At 34.6% G+C, this 22,662-nt stretch overlaps 1 protein-coding gene across 6 annotated transcripts in view; it reads left to right on the forward strand.

Moving 5' to 3' along the window:
• trio (trio Rho guanine nucleotide exchange factor) overlaps nt 1-22,662 on the forward strand; it is a 668,772-nt gene that overhangs the window by 492,881 nt on the left and 153,229 nt on the right. For all 6 annotated transcript variants that reach the window (XM_072529242.1, XM_072529243.1, XM_072529237.1 and 3 more), the window contains one exon: nt 6,396-6,471. In XM_072529242.1, the coding sequence (XP_072385343.1) occupies nt 6,396-6,471 (76 nt within the window). The remainder of the gene's footprint in view (nt 1-6,395; nt 6,472-22,662) is intronic.

Here is a 22,662-nt window from a genome sequence, read left to right on the forward strand (position 1 = left end):
TCAAATGAGCTCTCTTAAACCATATCTGCAGCTGGATTCCAGTCACCACCAGAAGTTGATCGAAAATCTCAGAACAACAAATGAAGCTGGACCTTCGAGTTCCCAAATGCTACAGGTCAATAATACACAAAATCATGCTTTGGTAGAAAAGAATAGGCAAACTACTATAGCTTATAATAATTGTAAATTTAATATTGTTAACAAATAGCTAAAGATTATGTTTCGTTGATATGGTGCATTAATAATTGTCTCGTGAAATAGTCTTGTCAAATATCATTGAAAATTATTTACTGGCAAAATTTTCTTCTGGATTTATTTAAGTTGGTTGTCTTTTGAAAATTTTCGCTTATGAAAATTGCCAGGCAACAAACTTTCATACCAGTCGAAAATATTGCCGGCAAAATCTTCTCTCTTATGATATTACATATATACGAAAATAAGAACAACTACGAGTTGGAAGCTTATTTCGAAAATGTGCAGTTTTGAAAATTTGTACAACTACATGTTATCAATGTTATTGATAAACTGTATCGGTTACCTTTAGGAGTAATATTTGTTCCTCAAGAACGTCATTGAAATTAATTTGTAGTTTTTCGATGATTTAATTAATCGTCTAATGCAATAACTAGCGGAATGAATGTTCATTAGCAATAAGTTGCATTCTTTAAATTAAGACATTAATAAATCAATAAGCGGCATGTACTTGAATTGAATTCGCAGCATATCGAACTTAATTATTAATTACTATTAAAAAACAAATACGTGGAATATTAGTTCAGCTAGTCAAAGAAAATTCTCCGTGGAATCCACTCTCAGTGTCGGTATGAATAATTTATGAATACTTGAAGATCGACAACTATGTGACCAACGCGTTATTCTTGATCATAGATCTTTGACATAATGTGAATTCTATAAAGTTCAGTTGATGGTTATCAATATGCCAAAATTAAAACAGTTTTCTAGTTTTACTAAAGTTTCATTATATTACACAAAAATAATTGGTAGTATAAAGTTAACAGTGAAACTTATTAATAAATGTCCTAAACAGTTGTAAATATAGTTGTAGATAGAAAATCTGTCTGTCTAAATATAGCTCTTGTGATGAAAAATAGTGTAGTTAACTTCTCCCATCCCGTTTTAAATAATTTTCCCGTAAAATATTTTTGACTAATAAGTCACCCTTATCGGACCCGGAAAATTACAGAGAAATTAATTTATTAAACACAACACTAAAATTAACAGCCAAAGTGATAGCAAATAAACTGAATGAAATTATAACACTAGCAGAACAACGAGGTTTTATGTCGAGAGGATCATAAAATAAAAAATAAAAATAAAAACGTTTTTTGTCCTTAATATAATTACATTTCACATCTAAGATATTGCAACTTAGATATCGTAGCCTTCTTTCTTGACGTCCCGCTTCTGCCCGGCTACTGGTTGGATTGCTTCCTCTCGGATCTTGACTTTTTCTGTCCTGGACTCCTTGGCTTATTCTTCTGTAGGTACTTGTTTTCGGCATCGTACCTACTTTCCTGATCGGCTGTCTTCGGCAACCACCCGGCTAGACCTTGATCATATGGTCGATCAATCTGTGAGTCGATCTAAATATCCTCTTAATCTTATTCTTGGCGAGGATGTCTCTGGTCTTAAGGAGTCTTCTTGTGGCTCGATGGAAGAAGTATCTTGTCCTTTTCTCAGCCACCTCCCTCAGTGATATGTACTGGAGCCTTTCTTTGATGGTTGCATTTGTTATTCTTTCTTCCCATGTTGATCCATCGATGATCCTGTAGCATGACATCTGTGTAGCTTTAAGTTTCTTCCAGTTGGTTTCCGATGTGGAGCTCCACTGGGACAGCGTATAACAACCGATCTAACGTAGGCCTGGTATTACTGGATCTTCTTGGCCTTCGTTAGTGGACTGACCTAAAAATATATGGAAGTATTAGTTTTTTAGCAGCATTTGCTTTCACCTTGATTGGTTGAGTGTTCTTCGTAAAGTTGAGTTTCCTGTCGAGATGGACTCCTAGTTACATGACTGAATCTTCTGACTGGATACTGTTTCCTCCCATTGTTATTTCTACTACTGGTGGACTTGTCTCCTAAGAGAACATGATGCATTGCGTCTTTTGGGCGTTGATTTTGATCTTCCATTTATCGGTGTATTCCGTGATTCTTCCGAGGTGGTTTTCTGTGCTTTGGACTATTCTTCTATCATTCTTTCCTGTTGCATATATTGCCGAAAGTCCACGTAGAAGGCTATGCTTGTTCTTTGTTGGTTCTTGTTGGTGTTGGTCTTTGTTGGTGCTTGTTTTTTGTTCTATGTTAGTAGCTCTGAAACAAAAATATTGTATAAAATGAGCGAAAGTACAGGCGAGGCGTCCGTCTTGGATTTCTTGAATTCTGGACGTCTTTTGGTCGGCTGAAAGGTTCTATTAGTTAGATATGTGTCGCATAGATTAACTAAATAATGAGGTAATAACTAATCTAGCTCTGTCCATCTTGTAGATTAGTGCCTTCTTCCACACCGTGTCATATGCCTTCTCGATGTCTAGGATGGCCATTCCTGTCTTCTGTTTCCTGTTGAATCTGATCTTCGTGTCGCTGATGACTCTTGCTAGTTGGAGTACGCAGTTTCTTCTTTTTCTAAATCCGAACTGGTTCTCCTGAATGATTCTTCTTCTTTCTGAGTGCTTCATCAGCCTTCTGTAGATGATTTTCTCTAGTATTTTTCCTAATGTTTCCAGTAGTGAGATTGGTCTGTAGCTTTCCAGTCTTCTTCCGTCCTTCCTTGGTCCTTCCATCCTTCCCTCCTACCTTGGTTTTAGTTGAGGGATGATCTTGGCATGCTTCCAGTTGCGCAGTATTTGAAAATATAGTACAGTTGTTCTACTATCTTCTTTGATAGTTACTTGAGGGCAATGTTGTGGATTCCTTCTGTTCCTGGTGCTCTGCTTCCTTTTAACCTTCTAATGTGAAGATCATGCACCGACGCTATATTTATAATGAGGGAAGTGCAAGAGACATGATGAAAAGGTTGCCAATGTGAATCCATAATACTGGTGTATAGGAGATGGTCAATTCTCACAATCTTAGGCTACCGATTTCGAGGCTTACAATATCTACCTCATCATCAGGCCACAGTACAAAGGTCTTAGTTTTAATAAACCAAAAGCTAAAAACAATATGAAACAAAAAATGAACACACAATATAAACAAAAATCATAGTCTAAACTAAAGTAAATCAAAATTATGCCAGCAACTACAACCTTAATTGAAATGTAAATTTAATTTATAAGAGAATTGGCACTATATCAAAACATCACTGGCAATGGTTATAACCAGCCTGATGGAAACTGTACAATCTAGTCAGTCATAAACTGTTTATTCGTTGTAGGGTACATACAATTTAGGTCAAAAATAAAATTAAAAGTTCAAATTAAGACTATTTATATGAAAGAGTTAGAACTTACACACAGTACGTTAAGTTTTGGATTAGATATTGCAAATTACATAAAGCGGTAAAATCGGCAACATTGCATCGTATGAGGTAATTGTAATTCTCCGATCCCCTCCGAAACCTTAGACTCCTAGACAGAAAACGAGAAAACCATTTAGTAACACATAACAAGGCAAGGGATATGCATCTCCGTCCGTCGATTTTTGTTTTGCTTACGTATATCCGGTTCATTTCTTGTAACATAAACTCGATAAAAATACACTGATCATTATAAGGCGGTGCATTTGTATTGGTTTTTAATAATGTGAACAATTTTTTGTGGTTGAATTAAAAATAAAAGCGTATATCTTTAAAAAGATAAAACAAAAAATATACTCTTATTGAAAATAAAAAATAATACCTAATAAAATAAGAAATAATTCTTTATGCCCTACAGAAATGATTCAAATACCTTCTACGGCTGAACAGTGTCCCAATCTGTCATAAAAACTAAATTAAAACTAAATGCAATTGTTTTATAGTAGATGTAAATTAAATCATCCACACTCTGTCTAATGCCACTAATTTCGTTAAAATCGGTTAATCCAAACCAAAGTTATAGGTATTTATCCACAAATACTTTCCCACTCCCCCCACCCTTTATTTGAAAAAATAAAAAAAAAGTACTAGAACAACTTTGTGCGGAATTTAGACCTCTTTCTAGTTTACTTATTTAACACTTGGTATATTTGGGCATATTTCACAAAAAACTGGTTTTCAAATTTTTCTTCACAGGTTACGCCTCCTAGCGGTTAACCCAGAAACTTGAAGGTTATTTCCAGCGATTTCTCTTGGCCATTTTTACTAAGGAATTTTTCCTCATAAAGTTATAACATGAATAGTTTCTGATATATAGCCGAGAGATCGGCTTATTGGACCACCCGGTACATATTACAATTTTATTTGACTGGCGTAATAATATAATTAGTTAGATTATTTATATAATCTTTACATCATATTTCAAATGTAGGCAACCAATAATACAGCTATGAGCTTAATATTATATTTAAATTTAACACTATTCTTAACCTTCAGTATTACAAATAAGTAAATCGTCTAAAATGTGTATGATATTGTTACGTACTGACTGTTCCAGCTGAAGCGACATAGATAAGAAAATAGATTAAAAACTGTAATTCAAAGTAATCTTAAAATTAATTTAAAGAGTGAATGTTTTCGTTTTTTTTTTTTTATTTTGAAAGGTAGTGTGGATATGATTATGACGTATATATTTTAAATAATAGATTTATGGATAGGTATAAACTTTCTAAAGTAATATTTCTAAATTACACTACAACAAAGACTTGCCCTTTCTTCGTTGTGCCACTCATGCTCACTCGCTCGACTCTTTTGGTCCTCGTTGAACTTCATCACATTTTCACATACGTTTTTTTTTGTTCCTGTTCCATTCTGGTTCCACGAGAAGCTTGAGAATGGATTATCACTTTCGGAAAAACCTCAAATGCCAGAAGAAAGCTACTATAAGCTAAGCGTCGCCTGGATTCCTGAAATTGTTATTAGCTTTCACTCGGTCTTGCTCACTTCACTAAATTAACGAGCTTGATTAAGCCTCCTCTACCACGACAAGGTTTCACGTCTCTAGGAAACGAAATATAAGGCATTTAAAAGATAAATTTTAAAACAGATGTAAACTTATTTTTTTTATTGGTACCTCATTTTGTTTGTTAAAGTACGCCTTTCAAAAACGCGCGTTTTAAAGTTACCATGGCAACGTCAACAGTTTTAAAATATTGATTTGACCTGACAGGAGAACATACCTTGTAACGCCAAATAAATAAAATATGAATAAAATATTCCTAACAAATGTTTCAAAAGATTTATTTAAATATTTGAAATCTTAATCTAATCTTTTATGAATGTGAAAAGTACAGTTGCTATTGTATGAAATATTTATACTTCCGTTTTATAAATCAGAGGAAATGCTGTTCAAATTAATACTACCGACATTCTCGAAAACCAATAGGGTTGTACTTCCATTAATGGCACTCCCAATAATGTTTGAAACATTCTTCTTATTGGTAATACTCTCTGCAACGTAAACAGTCGCCACAGCTACCGATTTTCAACCTACTTGTCGTTGGATTTGATCTTGTCATGTCACTGTTCGCCATAATTGTAGCGGACGTACGTCGAAAAGCATGTTCTGTGTATTTCTCAGGATCTCAATCTTAAACTCAGGCTTAAACAATAACGTTTATCTAGCAACAACAACTAACTCACTGCTGATCTTAAACAACTGAGCCGATGAGTTTACTTATTCAATCTTAATATGAAGTAAATGTGCGGTGACAAGGCCCAACCGTGCCAGTTGAGTATAATGAGCGTAAAAATAGGCGTGGTTGACCCCTGTCACCCACACGACTAACGGAGGGTTAATGCAGTTCTAAAAGAATGTTATCTGGTTTAAGACTCAAGATCAGTCAAATGATTAGTAAATTTCGTGAATTAAAAGAAAAATCACTAATAATAATAACTTGTTAATTTTTGTACTAAAAACACCGTATTTCAGGTTATTTTGTCTACTTTTAATTGAATTTATACGAAAACATCAAACCATGTGCCCACGAAAAGAAGCGTAATATCTAGTTTTTGAGCCCTTAGAAATTCGTGTATAAAAATTTTTTGTGCAAGAATACGAACTCGTTATAATAACTTCACCGTCTGTAATACAATTTCTCTCCTGATTAAACTACTGGCTTTGAAAGATATGAAAACTTCAAACGAATACTTTAAAAACTTTAGATTAGAAAATATTTCCACAATTCTAGAGTAGAGTTTCTAGGAAGGCTAATTTAATCTTTTAATATTTTATGATAGCAAAGTTGTTCTTATATAGTGATTTCTTTTATATAAATTATTCTCTTTTTTGTTCCAGATACTAGTATTCAGAATGACGCCTCCGCTGCAGTAAATACTTCATCTCCGGTAAATAAAAGAAGAGGATTCAGCGGGTAAGTAAAATATTATAATTTCAGCGGATAGCTCGTTTTCTTTGTTTTTTTGACTTTTTGTATTCTTGCGAGTCTCGGCTTTAAAAATGAGCCGGTAGAAATACATATTTTATCATCCGAGAAAAACGTTTCTTGGTTTTAGCCAAAATGCAGTTTTTTATAAGTTACACGTTTACTTGAACGAATAGTTATCGGTAAACTGTATATTATATATAAAAAACTAAATATTTTTGTTATTGCAATTTTTATTTAATTGAATATTAGGATAATGCCAATGACGATAATTAAAAAACACTGATTCAATTGTGTTGTTCAATCACAAATTAGTCTATTAACTTGTAATATCACATTAATCTTAATTTCCTGATTTTTTATAGTTTCACCGTGTATAATTGTAAAACATATCTATTAGTAGCTTAATTGCAGTTTGTTTAACTTCCTACAAACTATATATTGCCTAATAGGTATTGAGGAAATGCTTACAATTATTTCCTCGGTTCAAATTATATTTGCCAGCCTTCAAAAGTCAAAGGTTTGTGTTCTATGCAGAGGGCAATACACTTATTTGATGAATCGTAGCGTTTTAGTGAGATTATAAATATAGCTTCGGGACTAGATTGGGACAGTCGATTATAAATTTTTTCTTCAACAACAACTGTAGGGTAATAATTCAGTAGCTCTCAATAAAACTATATTTTACTCCACGACTTCAACATTTTATTTTCTCATCGTCGATCGAAAACAATCGGACATAGGGAATTAGAAACAATTCGAAATTATAATTACATTCGACTTGTCCATTGATTATCCATTGAAATTGATTTTTACAACATCCCAAAGGTGCTCAATTGGATTTAAATCTGAATTTCTGGTAGCCACTTTAAAATTTTAATAACGATCTTATTTACGCAATTTAACACAATGCTTGTTATGTGAGACCTGGTATTAACTTGCACAAAAATGAATATATCCACCTAAATGGCATTGTACCATTTTTTTCTTTCACTCTGTATAAGATGTTAATTTGCATCTTAAAATTTTTCAACAAAAAAACACTTAGAATCTCGAACGAGATGGCGTACTCTAAATGTTTATTTACACAGCCCAAATTACCTTCCTTTTCACCCAGTTATTCCTTATTAAAGGGATCCACATAGATTGCAGTTAGAGGGTATAGAGCTAATATTTTCTTGATGCACTGTTTTTACAGTGCATGGGGTGAGTGAGTGAAGTGAGGGAGTGAGTTCAGTAAGTGAGGTGAGTGATTGATTTGAGTGATTGAGGTGAGTAAGTGAGTGTGGTGAGTGAGCTTGGTGAGGGAGTGAGATGAGTGAGTGATCACTCACATAGAAATTGAAATAATTATAGTGTCTTCTTCTTCACTGGCTTTACTACTCGGGGTGAGTCTTCGCCGCATCCACTATCGCCCTCCATCCTCTACGATCTTGCGCTTCTATTTCCCATTGTTGTACCCCAATTCTAGATAAATCGGCTTCAACATCATCCTTCCATCTTTTTCTCGGTCGGCCTACTGATCTTCTACCATCTGGTCTTTCAAAAAATACTGTCTTTAACACTCTGGCAGAACACACAACAAAAAAAGGCAGAGTTCATCGAAAACAGGAGCAAAAAGATGCTCTATTCTTCTTTTTTTTATAGTTTTTTTTTTAATTACACAGCATCAAACTAGTCAAATTTTAACAAAAAATTTTTCGAAAATTAAAAAAAATTGTCTTTTTTGGTTCTAAAATTTGAAAAAATGATAAAATGAACAAAATGTCGAAGTTGCAACCTAGGGAAACTCATAAACTAACGAAATACTTTTTGTTTTTTTTTTTCAACAGTTATAAGTTACGATGAACACCTCAAAGTAAATTTTTTCTTAATCTTGAAAAATTAGCTGTCATTTTCTTAATTTTTAATATTTTTGTACCAAAATTTCAGATAATACTCTTGAAATGTTGGACTATAATGCACTAATGTTATAAATAAATTTATGGTAAACAAATTTTCAATAAAAAATCTTAAAAATAGGTTAAAAATATTGAAAATGAACCCTACTCACCCCCTTAAGGGATAGGTAATGTATGTATATGTATAACAGTATTTTTTATTTCTTATTTTTTGTTGTATGTCTAATAATGTAAAAATCAATGCGTGTAATCAATCTAATGATAATCAAGAATATGACCAAGGAGAATTTTTAATTTTTTTTTATTTATTTTAATTTTTTTATTAATTTAAAAATAACTTTTTTTTAACTATTGACAGTTTGATGGAAATCTAATATGTTACCAGATCATCCAGAAATATAAAATTTATTTTTTTTATCAAGTATCATTTTGTAATGGACATTTTTATTTAAAAACCGACCTGAGGGCCGGTTTGCATTGTGAGCGTCTTTAAAGTTGGAATTCTTCGATTTAACTTAAATTCCAAGATGAAACTACCCATTGGGTTAATTTTTTGTTTCCCAAAATAGTACTCAACTTTTGGACTGCTTTTCTACACATCCAGATTTATTTTACGTTACAACATAAACTACATAACATGATTTTGTATAAAGTTTTCCGCATATAAATACGAATTCATGGACTGGTCATAAATAATGGGTACTAGAGCCATGCACACCTCAAAACAAATTACTCCCCAAAATTCCCCCTGGAGATTTTACACTTATTTGTTTTCATCTGGGAACAAAATTATCTTTAGCCATCGGTGGTCTAATGTGCATGATGACCGACGAATCTTAATCTGAGTGATCTGTATGGCGAATCTTAGTCTACGTGATTTGTACATTTATGGTAAGCAACGGTGCAGTGGCAGGTCTCCTACTAGACAACTAACTTTTTACTTGTACATTTTCGATTTTTTAACACTTGTTGTCAGGGAAAGCACTCGTCAATTTGAGCACATACCATACACTTTTTCCTTCTTCTAAGGTATCTTAAAAATTAAATAAAGTCTTAAATTTAAATTGAAAGGCAGACTAATCGGATCTAAAAATGTATATTCTAGTATTCCGCACTATTTTGCTTAAATTTAACAGAATAAACACTGTAGCTTTCTGTAAGAAACCTAATTCGTTAAAAACATCGTTGCTTAAGTTACTAAAATGTAGTACTGAAGTATGTTCTGGTCATGTAGAATAACAAATTCCCTCACTGTTAACACGTACTGTTGTACGTGTTAACAGTGAGGGAATTACATCCTAATGACCTTAACCAGGATCCTACTAGCTAAGCTTCAGCACAGGTAGGCAGTTTTCGTAGAACTTGCTGTTGCTATTGGCAGATTCGATGTCGCCTCCATACAAGAACACTGAAGAACAGAGCCAAATATATCGAGTGTGACAGAATACAGCAGATCTGCAGAAAGAAGTTCCGATGGCTTGTCTTCTTCTTCTTTTTATGTAGACATGACCCTGTCTATTTTTCAATGTGTCTCCAGTAAGTTGTCGTTCCATCGTTTTCGTGGTCATCCTACTGATCGCCTTTCTATTGGGAAATCGTCTCTTGCCGTCTTTACTACTCTATTTGGTGTAATTCGGTTTGTATGATCATTCCATTCTACTCTTCTATTTCTTACCCAGTCCTTGATGTCCTCCAACTTGCATCTACGTCGTATATCTGTACTTCTAGCTCTGTCTCATGGTGTTTTACCATCAAGTTTTTTGATCTCTGCTGTTTAAACATCCTTTTCGTCCTCTCTGTGTCAGGTCGTGTTTCTGCCGCGTATGTCATTATTGGTCTGATGATTGTTTTGTAAATTCTGCCTTTCATTTCTTGTAGAATGTGATCCTGTAGACCTTCCAACTCCAATTTACATCTTAGTAAATTTTCATCCATAATCAGGTTGAACAATAGTTTTACTTTTATTGTATTGATTTGGTAGTTATTTTCGATCGTTTTGATTATTCCTAAGGGTATCTCTCTTGCGTACAATAAGTGGATAACATCCTTTAATTTGACCCGGTCAAAGTCCTTCTTAAGTTCCACAAAACATAGATATGTCGGTTTGTTGTATTCTAGTGATTTCTCTTGCACTTGCCTCATTATAAATATAGCGTCGGTGCATGATCTCCCGACCTAAAACCTTGTTGTTCTTCTGCTAGTGTTATAATTTCGTTCAGTATATTTGTTATCACTTTGGTTGTTAATTTTAGTGTTGTGTTTAATAAATTAATTCCTCTAATTTTCAGCGTCCGATTTTTCTCTCTTTTTGATGAGTGCTGGTTGTTATGGTCACGTAGTATTTTCGTCACCTTTAGCAAATATTTATCGAAAATAGTCTGCCCATGTTTACTTCTGAATTTGTTTCGTTTTTATTAGTTCGTTCATCTATTTTCTTTGTCCTCTGATCATTCTCCATACTTCTGTTTCAGTAGAAGTCGTTTTCCATCTGTTTTGTTTGTTGTGTTCTGTATTGTAAAGAGGCTTTCTTCTTTTCTTTACATTCTGTCTTTACTTTCTCTCTTAACCATGGGGTTTTCTTTTTTTATTTGTGAGTGTTTGTTACTATGCTCTCTCCAAATGATTCTGTTGCTGTGTTAATTATGTTATTTTTGAGTTTTCTCAGTTTTACTCGATATTATCGTTTTCTAATATTTCATTCCCAACAATCTTAAGTCAATGGCTTGTGTAATAGATAATAAAAGATGTGCAATAAACCAGTTGGCAGCAGTATAAAGGTAAGTTTTTACTGGGGCGTCTATTGCGATCATTGCTAGACGATCGTCGCTGAGAAATGATCGCTAAGCGATGATCGCAAGCGGAGTGTTTTTACTGAAGCGATGATTTGATGAGTAGTAAGTTGTCCGTTGTCTAGTGAACAAGTGGTTTTGTTGTAGCGATGAGCGTATGTAAAAGAAAACAATTATTGTTAAAATACCTGCTAGCAGAAGAAATAAAGGATGAAGAAATGTTAAGTGTTCCAAGATTATAAAAACATGCAATATTTAAAATAAGAAGGATACTTCACAATTTTAATACACAACCTTTTATTAGAAGACAATCTTCCAAATAAAAAACTTTCAAAATCACATACATAAGCCACTATAGTCGCTCAGCGTTTACTGTGTCTGCTCTTGGACCAGTCGCCAACGATTGACGCTAGCGGCTTCAATCCAGCTCCAGCGACAGACGCTCTAAACAAAACGGCGTCGTAACAGACGACACAAGCGAAGCGCTAGCGGTACACCGCGATCATAGCTCAGCGATGATCGTAACAGACGCTTCAGTAAAAACGTACCTTTACCGGTGTAGAATGGACGGCCTCCAGAGAAAAAAAAATATTTGCTAGGTGATTTGCGAGTTAACTGCTCTCCACTAAAAGCCTGGAGGAAACGATCATGAATAGAGAAATACAAAATAATGCCTAAATAATTTGGAAAGTATCATCATCTTTATCATTTACCTAATTGTTTTATTTTTAGGACACTACATAAGGAGATTTTTTGTACAACCTATTTATCTGACTTCTCTTCTTTCTACTTTTGTTTTTTCACTTAAATTGCTTAAGAAATTATTTCGGCAGCTAATTTGGTGTTTATCGTAAAAAAAAACATCACTCCCACTTACAATAAAATATGTCAAAACTTTTCCGATTTTAATTTTATTTCCTCGTCTTTGTCATAAAATACATTAAAACATTTGTAGTAGACTCCCCATTTTTTCATTCTATCCATTCCTTCAAATCGAATTTTTCAATTACGCGTGCACGGAAATATTCGAAAAACATTCATTAAAAACGACTTCATAAATGCTGAATTCAGTTTTCAGCCTCAATAAGAAAATCAGCGAAACACGAAATGATGAATATTTCGCTATAGAATTTTAGGGTAGTTGACAATTCTGACAGGCGAACAAGAAATTAGCATTACAGAATATTGATGTTTCTGTTTTATTTCTGGTTGGTTGATAATTTCAACGTGAAAGATACATTTTCGATACAATATTATTAATTATTTGCTGTGCTTTTAAAATTTTCGTTGAATAATATAGTCCAGTCGTCAGAGACGAAAATGTCACTTAACCTTTAAAAATCATACGAACAAGCTAATTTTACCGAGAATATCAAGTTTTGCACCTTAAAAAAGATGCATAAAAGTTTAATACTTTTACTTATTTACCTCCGGGCTTCCCCCTAAAACTGTAGAGGGGAAAAACGCAAAAATATCGTTTCACCAAGAATCTGTACGCCGTAGAAAAAATATTTTGAATAAAAAATGTTTGTGTAGAATGAACCGTTCTCTCAGAAACACTTGAAGCGACCGTTGATGTTGAATTTCAGTTTCGCGCGAGAAACCAATGTTCAATAAAATTTGTATCAGCTCGACGGTAAAAATTCGATATCTTTTGATTTAAGTGCCCTATCGATTTATGCATATCCGTGCAGTGTCAATTCCGTGTTATGACAGTGCCCCGAAAAAAAAAACAATAATGTACTCTTATGAGTATATTTATACATTGGCGTTCTTTGGACGGTGCCGGTCCGTGCCCGGCTTAAAATTAATCGCAAACGATATTTTTGTTTTCGGCATTTATTGTTTTGTGAACGCGAGTGCTGGTAAGCAGATAAGCAGGAGATGTTGTGCGGTTAGTACGTTATGGTTTTTTATATGTATTAAAGAAAAAAGAAAAGGAAAAAAAGAGTACTTGGACACTCTAAAATATTCGTGAAATTTTGAAGGTATTTCCCGTGACGTGCGATCGTTTGTAATAAGTTTAAATTTTGCGTTTTTTTAGCCTTATTTCAAATGCTCATATTTGTCGCCAAAACTTCGAAACGTCGTCGAAATTTCATGTTTGAGGTTTTGAAGATTGGTCTCTAATAATTGAAATTTCACTACGACCGGTCAGTGAATTTTATTGATCTTACAAGAATCGTAAAAAATAGCAAAAATCACGCAACGTTTATTTATTTCAGATTTCTAGAAACTGACTTCCTTTGCGGCAAAATACAAAAATTGTAAAGGAAAAGTTCACTCTTCAGCTTTAAAACGCATTTTGATTTTTGTCAATAAGATACTCTGATCAAAAGCTACGACGAGTTAATACAAATCTTATTTAACATTGATTTCGCGCGCGTAACTGACATTTAAAATTGCCGGTCTCTTCAAGCGTTATTTTTGAGAGAACAGTTCATTCTACACAAAAAGTGATAATAAACATATTTGTTTAAAATTATCTCAGCTACATTTTTTATTTAAAAAGTTTTTTTTCCGGCGCACAGATTGTTTGTAAATCGATTTTTTTCCGTTTTCCCCATCTAGGAGGGGGTTTTAAGCGAAAGCCCGGAGGTAACAGTGGTAAACTTTTTTGCCTCTTTTTTGTGATGTCAAAATTGATATTCTCGGCAAAATTCAGCTTGTTCGTATGATTTTTAGAGTTTTTGTTCAGTATTGTTTGACATTTAATCATGGAAAGACTTAGCCCGGCACAACGTCTAGAAATTATTCAGTTGTATTTCGAAAATGAGCGTTCTACGAGAAATTTGGTCAGAGCAAATTATGGTTCACCTAATCGACCATCAGTAAGTTTGAAACCATCGATATAATATACTAAGCACAGGCCATGTTGATATTTTTACATGTAGCTGTTAAACAACAGATCTGAAGTCACATTACTAGCTACAATGCCCGACGTAAATTTGACAGGTGATTAACGTGAATATAGTTATTCCCGATATTAATGTTAAACAGGTAACATTATGTGATAAATCAATAATTTAATGTATTCTTTTTGGTAAATCCATAAATCCGTTAAATTTTTAATATTTTGCATCCAGTCACATCAATGGTGAGCAATGCGCGACTACGTACCTGTAAAATATATCTGTTTTATATGTTTCTATGTTATAAAAATGAATTTTTTTTAAGTTTACAATCTTAAACATCGTTATATATTTTATTCAAATATAAATAACAACGAAAATAAATAATTATTTTACGTATATGTTCCAAAAGAATTTTTTTCGTACACCACTGACATTCTGAAAACAAGAATCGGTCATTATTACTAGCTACTTTGGACGCAAGTATTTATTCATAGGTTCCATCGTTAGTATATTATATCGATGTTTAAAACCCAGTCTTCATTATTGGATAACACGCGACCAAATAGACCATATTCAGCAAGTACTGAAAAAAATATAGCGGTGGTAACGGAGACTGTACGCGAAAATATTAAAGAATCGATTCGTCGCCGGTCTCAATAGCTTGGCTCGTATGCAACAACTTCAATAGCATACAAAATTCAATAAGTGGAAGATCTGAAGCCGAAAGACCTTCCGAGTCATCACCGTTTCAGTCGATGGGATCTTAATACGCTTGCAGAAGATCCACTGTTTATGAAAAATGTTTTCCGATGAGGCCCATTTTTGGCTTACTGGTTACGTCAATAAATAAAATGCCCGTATTTGGGATAATAAGCAACCCGAAGAAGTTCAAGAGTTGCCATTGACACCTCTAGACTTTTTCCTTTGGGGCTACGTAAAGCCGAAACGTCTATAAAAATAAACCAGCTCTGATTGAGGCATTGAAGGCCAGTATTACTCGAGTCATTGGTCAAATACCAATCGAAATGCTGGAACGAGTCATCGAGAATTGGAACTTCAGAATGGTCATCTTAACCGCAGTCACGGCAACATTGAAAAGAAATTATCTTTAAGAAGTAATTGTAAAGAATGATTCGTTTTTCTGATAATAAAGATTTTCAAATAAAATTCATTTTTTCATTGTTTTTTCTTTTTGAAAAAGTAACTCTAAATGCACTAATACATTATTTGGCTCCAAGTTTGGGATCATTGAGTTTTCAAAGCAATCTTCAAACATATTAGCTTCCAATACATTATTTGGCTCCAAGTTTGGGATCATTGAGTTTTCAAAGCAATCTTCAAACATATTAGCTTCCGTACTCTTGTGATAGTCAACGTTGCAACCCTCTATTTTCTTCCCACATAACTTTTAAGCATTCGGGGCCCATCCTTCACTTCCTTCTCAATTTACAATAATTTGCCACGATGCTTGATTTGCAGGCATTTTTGATATGCACCTATTTGAACTATCTGTCTGTCCACCCTTTCTTAACTGTATCATGGGTATCATACAAAATTTCGTCTAAATAACAAATAAACGTAATACTAAAATTAACAACCAAAGTAATAACAAATAAATTGAATGAAATTATAACACTAGCAGAAGAAAAGCAAGGTTTTAGGTCGGGAAGATCATTCACCGACGCTATATTTATAATGAGGTAAGTGCAAGAGAAATAATTAGAATACAACAAACCGGCATATCTAGGTTTCGTGGACCTTAGAAGGCATTTGACCGGTTCAAATTAAAGGACGTTATCCACTTTTTGTACGCAAGAGAGATATCTTTAGGAATAATCGAAGCGATCGAAAATATCTATCAAAACAACACAATAAAAGTAAAAGTAGAAGAACTAACCGACCCTATTGAAGCTGGAAATGGGATAAAACAGGGAGATTCCTTGAGTCCTCTATTGTTCAACCTGATTATGAATCAAGTAGTAAGTAAAGTAACAACTAAAAAACGATACCAAATGGGAGAAAAACAACTTAAAATAATCTGTGTAGACGACGAATTATTACTCTCTCAAAGTGAAGATGATTTACAACGTATGCTGCACCAATTTAATATAACCGCCAGAAAATTTAACATGTTAATATCCCGAAAAAAGACAAAATGCATGGTTATATATAACAGCAAATTTACTAAAATGTAAATTGGAGCTGGAAGGTCAGGTAATAGAACAAGTGATGGACTTTAAATATCTAGGCATCACATTATCTAGCTACAGAAAGCTCGAAACAGAAGTGGGAGATCAAGTGAATAGAGCAAACAGAGCCGCAGGTTGCCTGAATGTCACAATATGGAAAAATAAAAATATCGGGAAAGAAATGAAAGGCAGAATTTACAAAACAGTCATCAGACCAATAATGACATAACGCGGCAGAAAGACGACCTGACAGAGGGGACAAAAAGAATGTTAAAAACAGCAGCGATGAATAATTGATGGTAAACACTATGGAACAGAGCTCGAAGTACATATATACGACGTAGATGCAAGATAGAAAACACCAAGAACTGGGTAAGAAATAGAAGAGTAGAATGAAATGATCATATGAGTCGAATGACAACAAATAGAATAGTGAAGATGACAGATGACCGTTCCCCAATAGGGAGACAATCAGTAGGTAGACCAAGAAAACGATGGAACAACTTACTGGAGCCACATTGAAAAACTGACAGAGTCATGTCTACATTCAAGACCTACTTTCTTGTCTATATGTAGTAATTTGTTCTGGGTATATACATAACGTCAATAATAAAACAATATTGTTTTAATGTTAAAGCCCATTTTCTTTATCCAATTTTAAAGAGTTTATCACAGCAGTTCATATGCCGACCGGTTGTTTCCAATTTTTTGCTAAATATTTCCATTGTAGGTATTTCACTGCTTTTGTAGCAATCGTATATTGTGGTGTTCAATAATTTTATAGTTATAGTTTTTTATTTTGTATACAGTTGAAAGCAGATTTTCTGTCAAATCAGAAATTGCTTGTACCAATAGTACCTTCATCGAAGCCGTATTTCTTATGTAGATTTTTGAAACATAGGTACTTGCTGTGTGGTCAGCATTTAAATGCATTTGAATCTTCTTTTCGGGTACTTTTTTCAGGAAGTACATTCACTTTGTAACTGGCGTACGAAATATTTTCAACCACATTGTCCGAGGGACGTCATATCACTATTCCAAATTCATAATTAAACTTTATCGCACCCTACCCTTACTAAATGAACTGCTTCCCAACTAAAACATTTCGCAGAGGCATCCAGTTGGTTGTAAAAAAGATAAGATAAGATGGGATCAAATTTGGCCACATTTAAAGCTTTATACAATAGTACAGTATAGCCCAAAATAAACAGTACTGAACTTGTAATTATTTTATTGTTTTAAAAAATACATATTATTGACACTTTATAACATGTTCTAAATGAGCTCCTCTCTCAAGGCAGATTTCATACCGATATTCCAGATTTCTGGATGTTACGGAATAAAGGTTGTCTCAAGTCAGTGAAGAAGGCTCTAACGGCATCCTTTAACTCATTGATGGTCTGTGGTGCCCGTTTAAAAACTCCAGTTTTAGCCATGCCCCAAATGTATGAGTTTGGAGATGTTCTGGAGAATGTGCAGGATAGGAGAAGTCAGTAAATCGTGAAATGAATTTGTTTGGAAAATGTCCCTGAAGAAATTGACGAACTGCGACAGCAGTATGGCAAGTTGCTTCATCCTGCTGGAAAAATTGGTCTCAAAATGCCAAATTACGTGCAAGACAAAATTGACGTAGATTAGGGATAAAGCGTGTTAAAATTTGCATGTACCTCTGTTGATTAAGTGTGACTTGCCTACCATTTTCTTCGATAAAGTATGGACCAATGATTCCGTGTCCCGAAACTGCACACCAGACACTCATTTTTGCGCTATGTAAAAGAACTTCTTGAACTTCATCCGGTCTGGCAAAGCCCAGAAATCGATTTGTGCGAGGATTTACATGGCCTGACAAATCAAAATATGCTTCTGGAAAATATGCTATGCGTCTGAAAACCATACATTTTTCAAAAATTCAGTATATTCCACTCTACTGTGGTAATCCCTGGGATGTAATTGTTGATGTACCTAAATCACATACGAAAACGCACCCAGCTCCTTCAGGATTCTTTGCAAGGAAGTTCGTTTTAAGCCAAGATGCAACGCTGTTCTTGTCTGGCTGGCTTTCGGATTTTCCAAGATTCGCTCAAAAACACGTTCATGGTTATCGTTGTTGTTAACTGTCCTGGGACGCCCTGAGTATCCTTTTCGTTGGCACAATACATTACCCGTATTTCTAAACTTTTCAACAACCTTCAAAATTACAACATTACTTGAAGAACGTTTATTAAACCGTTGTGTGAATTGATCACACACGTATTGCAGACTTGCACTATTACGTCGGCTGATTCCGTATGAGCGAAAATAATGCTCCACAATAAACACTTTCTCCTCTGTACTTAACATCATTTTTAACAATTAGGCCTTAATAATTAATTGTTTAAGAATTACTTGACAGGTATATACTAGTTAATTTGAATATGTCAGCACGCACAAAGAGACATCTATGTTTCAATTTCAGTACTGTTTATTTTACTGTATTACCGTAACTATACCCATTTATTCCCCGTTCGACATACATACCTAGGGCATGTTCTTAAAGGAGACCGGTACATAATCCTTCAGCTTATCATGAAAGGTAAAATCGAGAGCCGCAGAGAAACTAGAAGGAAGCAGATGTCATGGCTCAAAAACATTCGCTACTAGACAGGAATATGCAGTGCCGGACAACTATTTAGGTTAGTTAAAGATCGTGAATAACTTGCTAATGTAATTGTCAACTAGGGGGATCTAATGTGGCACCGAAAGAAGAAGTCAGCAATGTAAAAAAATTATGATGACGAATTTCATTGCTCTTTTTCAACAAACTCTTCTCTTTTGTTATTTACGATCTTTGTTTTATAATAATAACAGCAAGTTCTAGCTTTCTTTTTAACTTTTTAGTATCATCATCAGTTGGCGCTACAGCCCTTCGTGAGCCTTGGCCTGCTTCAAAACATTCTTCCATCCTTCCCTATCGAGTGTCTGTCTTCTCCAACCCCTCACTCCAATCTCCCTCAGATCTTTCTGAACAGCGTCCAGATATCTGAGTTTAGGTCGCCCCCTTCTTCTTCTTCCGCCGGCCTGTTTAGCATAGCTATTTTAGTGGGATCACTCTTATCCATCCGCATAACGTGGCCCACCCACCTTAGGCGGTTTATTTTGATGGTCTTCACAATATCTGCATCACCAAAAAGTCTATAGAGTTCAAAGTTATATCGCCTTCTCCACAGACCCTGTTCGTTTACTCCGCCATATATGGTCCTCAATACTTTTCTTTCAAAGACTCGCAGTAACTCTTCATCTCGGGTCGTCATTGCCCATGTTTCCGATCCGTATGTGAGCACTGGGCGTATTATTGTTTTATAAAGTTTGCACTTTGTTGCTATTGACATTCTTCTCGCTCTTAGTTGAGGGCCCAGGCCAAAATAACAGCGGTTAGCCACGCATATTCTTTTTTTTTATCTCGTTGGATGTGTTATTTTTGTAGTCTACCAGTGATCCTAAGTAGGAGAATTCTTCTACCATTTCTATCGTTTCGTGTTGCACCTCTAAGCTATTTTGTTGAATTCTTGATATGACCGGCATATATTTAGTTTTCTGGATGTTAATCAGAAGTCCGATGTTTTCTGTGGCATTTTTGATACGTGTGAAAGCCTCCACTGCTTCATTTTGGGTTCTTCCAATTATGACGATATCATCAGCGTATGCCATTATTTTTATACTACTGGTATATATCGTACCTTTTAAGTTTATTCCCGAATCTCTCATAACTTTTTCTAACGCTAGGTTGAACAGCGTGCATGATAGCGTATCTCCCTGGTGCAGTCCTCTGTTGGTTTTAAATGGTTTTGAAACATCTTCTTGTACGCGCACTTTATATTTTGGTATTCCTAATTCGATCATCGCCGAATATAATTGGGACCTGTCAATAGTATCGTACGCTGCCTTAAAGTCTACGAAGATGTAATGGCAGTCTATGTCGTACCCCGTCGTTTTTTTTTAATATTTGTCTGATGGATGATATGTGATCAATGGTAGATTTATTTTTCATGAAGCGTCTTTGGTAGAATCCTATTATATTGTCAGTATTTGCTCAACTTTTTAGTATATGCTCAGTATATAACAGAAATTTTAACTTGTTGAGTGCTCGTATCCGCGTTTGCGTATACGATGTGACATCCTTAAGAATAGATTTACTTATTAAGTTTTATTCGAGCCCTACAAGGTTATCTAATAATTTTTTAATCACGGCCTTAAAATATCGCTAATATTTAATCTGAAAACAATTTCAATATTTGACAGGATGAAATTTTAATAGCTTTTCACTAAAATTCATTTAAATATCGCGATTAACTTGGGCTTCTGTAATTAAAATCGTTGTCGTGGTTACCAGTAACGACTTGTTAATTGGGTTATCCTAAGTAGTTATTGGTATCTGGTTAATTTGTGTCATAAGAACTATCTAGATAAATTTTGTCTTCAATGTAGTATCTAAATGAATTTTAAAAATTATTATTATGTGTGTAAAGTGGTGATTCGACTTCGTATTATGGAATATAGCCTTGAAAGGTTTGTTCTATTGATTTTATTCTGTTTTGTTTGGTATAAGAATATTTTTGACATTTACATTATGATACTTACCTGTACTATAAAACCATATAGGACCTCTTAACAAATCTAAATTCCTTGCTGTTGACTTATTTGTCATTTAAAATACAGTGAGTACAGCTACAAGGCATGTACGTACCAATATTTTTATTGCCACCTACTTACTCTTTTCATTCATCATTCAATCTTCGCATGTCCACTGCTGGGCATAGATCTCCCTCATAATTTTTCATCTGTTTCGATCTTGTATCTCTTGCATCCAATTCCTATGGCAACGTTTTAGATCATCAGTCCAACGTGTTGGTGGACAACCTCTGTTTCAGTAAGCATCATCTCTTGGGCTCCATTTTGTCCATTTGTTATCTGTCAATCGAGCCACGTGACCTGCCCAGTTCTACTTCAGTGGTGCTATTCTCTCTACAGCATCAGCCACTCCTGATCTTTGTCAAAGCTGGCGATTTGGAATCTTGTCTCGTATTGAAACACGATAGCACGCTCAATCGCCCTTTGAGCTACACTGATCTTTTTCACTGTTCTCCTTGTCATGGTCAACGTTTCTGCTCCGTAAGCCAACACTGGTAAAACACACTAATTAAAGGTTTTTCTTTTAAGACATATTGGTATGTCGGACGATTTGAAAATGTGGTTCAACTTGCCGTAGGCTGCTCAAGTCAGTCTTATACAACTGAGAAGCTCAGCGGATCCACAGACCAGGACATTACCTGGTCTGTGGATCTTGTTCTTACTCATACCTATTATATATTCACTGACTACACGATTTGTCATCATCTGTGTTTGAGATATATTTTTTTCTCAATGTTTCTTTTAGCCAGAAAAGGTAGAGCTGATTTAAAAGTTCTTTGCCCCCATCTAACCCATTAGCTATTAGCACAATATCATCTGCAAACCTCAGGTGGCTAAGCTTTTCTCCATTTATGTTTATGCCCTTGTGGGTCAATTTTGTCCTTTTACATATATATTCCAAAAGCTCAGTAAACTTTTCGGTGATATGATGTCCCCCTGACGTACTCCACGTTGTATCGGGAATTTCTGGATTTGACGATCACCCGCTATAACACTAGCTGTTGCGTTTTGGTATATGTGTTTAATTGTATTTATATACCTATAGTCAATTCGACATTCCGTCAAGGCTTTTAACATTTTTCATTGTTCTCATTATTCATCCCATATTATTCATTTATTTTTACATTTTTTGGAGATTATGGTAAAAACAATTGTTGCTGTTTTCACTTGAAAATCCTCTTTATTGAGGGATTAGCCATAGTTTTATGCACAAAACAAAATTATAAGTCCATTAAATTTAATGCGGCGGAAACGAATTACAGAAACAAAAGTATTATGCGAAACATTCATTCATCGCTAAACCAAATAATTTAATCCCACCGGAAGAAATCCAACGGGGAATAATCACTTTAAGTGCTTCTTTATTGGCCAATATTTAATAATTTATATTACAAGGTCTTGAAGGGTTCTCAGTAAATTGTTTTGAGGATTTAGGTCACGCCAAAGGCAATAAACATAAAAATACTCATGAACTTGAAGGATGGGTTGGTTAGTAGCTGTAGTGCCACCCACGGCTATTTGGTTTCCGCGAGTTTTTGTGTCTATCAGTGGCGCGGCGGCAAGGGAAATGACATGTTTAGTCATAAAACATATCACATTCATTTATGCATCTCTGAGTGAATATTTCAAAGATAATCATTTGATTTATAAAAAGGAAAAGACAGTTAAGATTTGATTTCACGTACAGGGCGCTTGCGCATCCGCTTATACGTATTTCGGCCCAATAGGCCTTATCAGAACGGCTTTCGCAAACGCTCTGAACGTGAAATAAATCGTT

The sequence above is a fragment of the Diabrotica undecimpunctata genome, chromosome 4 (assembly GCF_040954645.1).
Source record: "Diabrotica undecimpunctata isolate CICGRU chromosome 4, icDiaUnde3, whole genome shotgun sequence".
Lineage (NCBI taxonomy): Eukaryota > Metazoa > Arthropoda > Insecta > Coleoptera > Chrysomelidae > Diabrotica > Diabrotica undecimpunctata.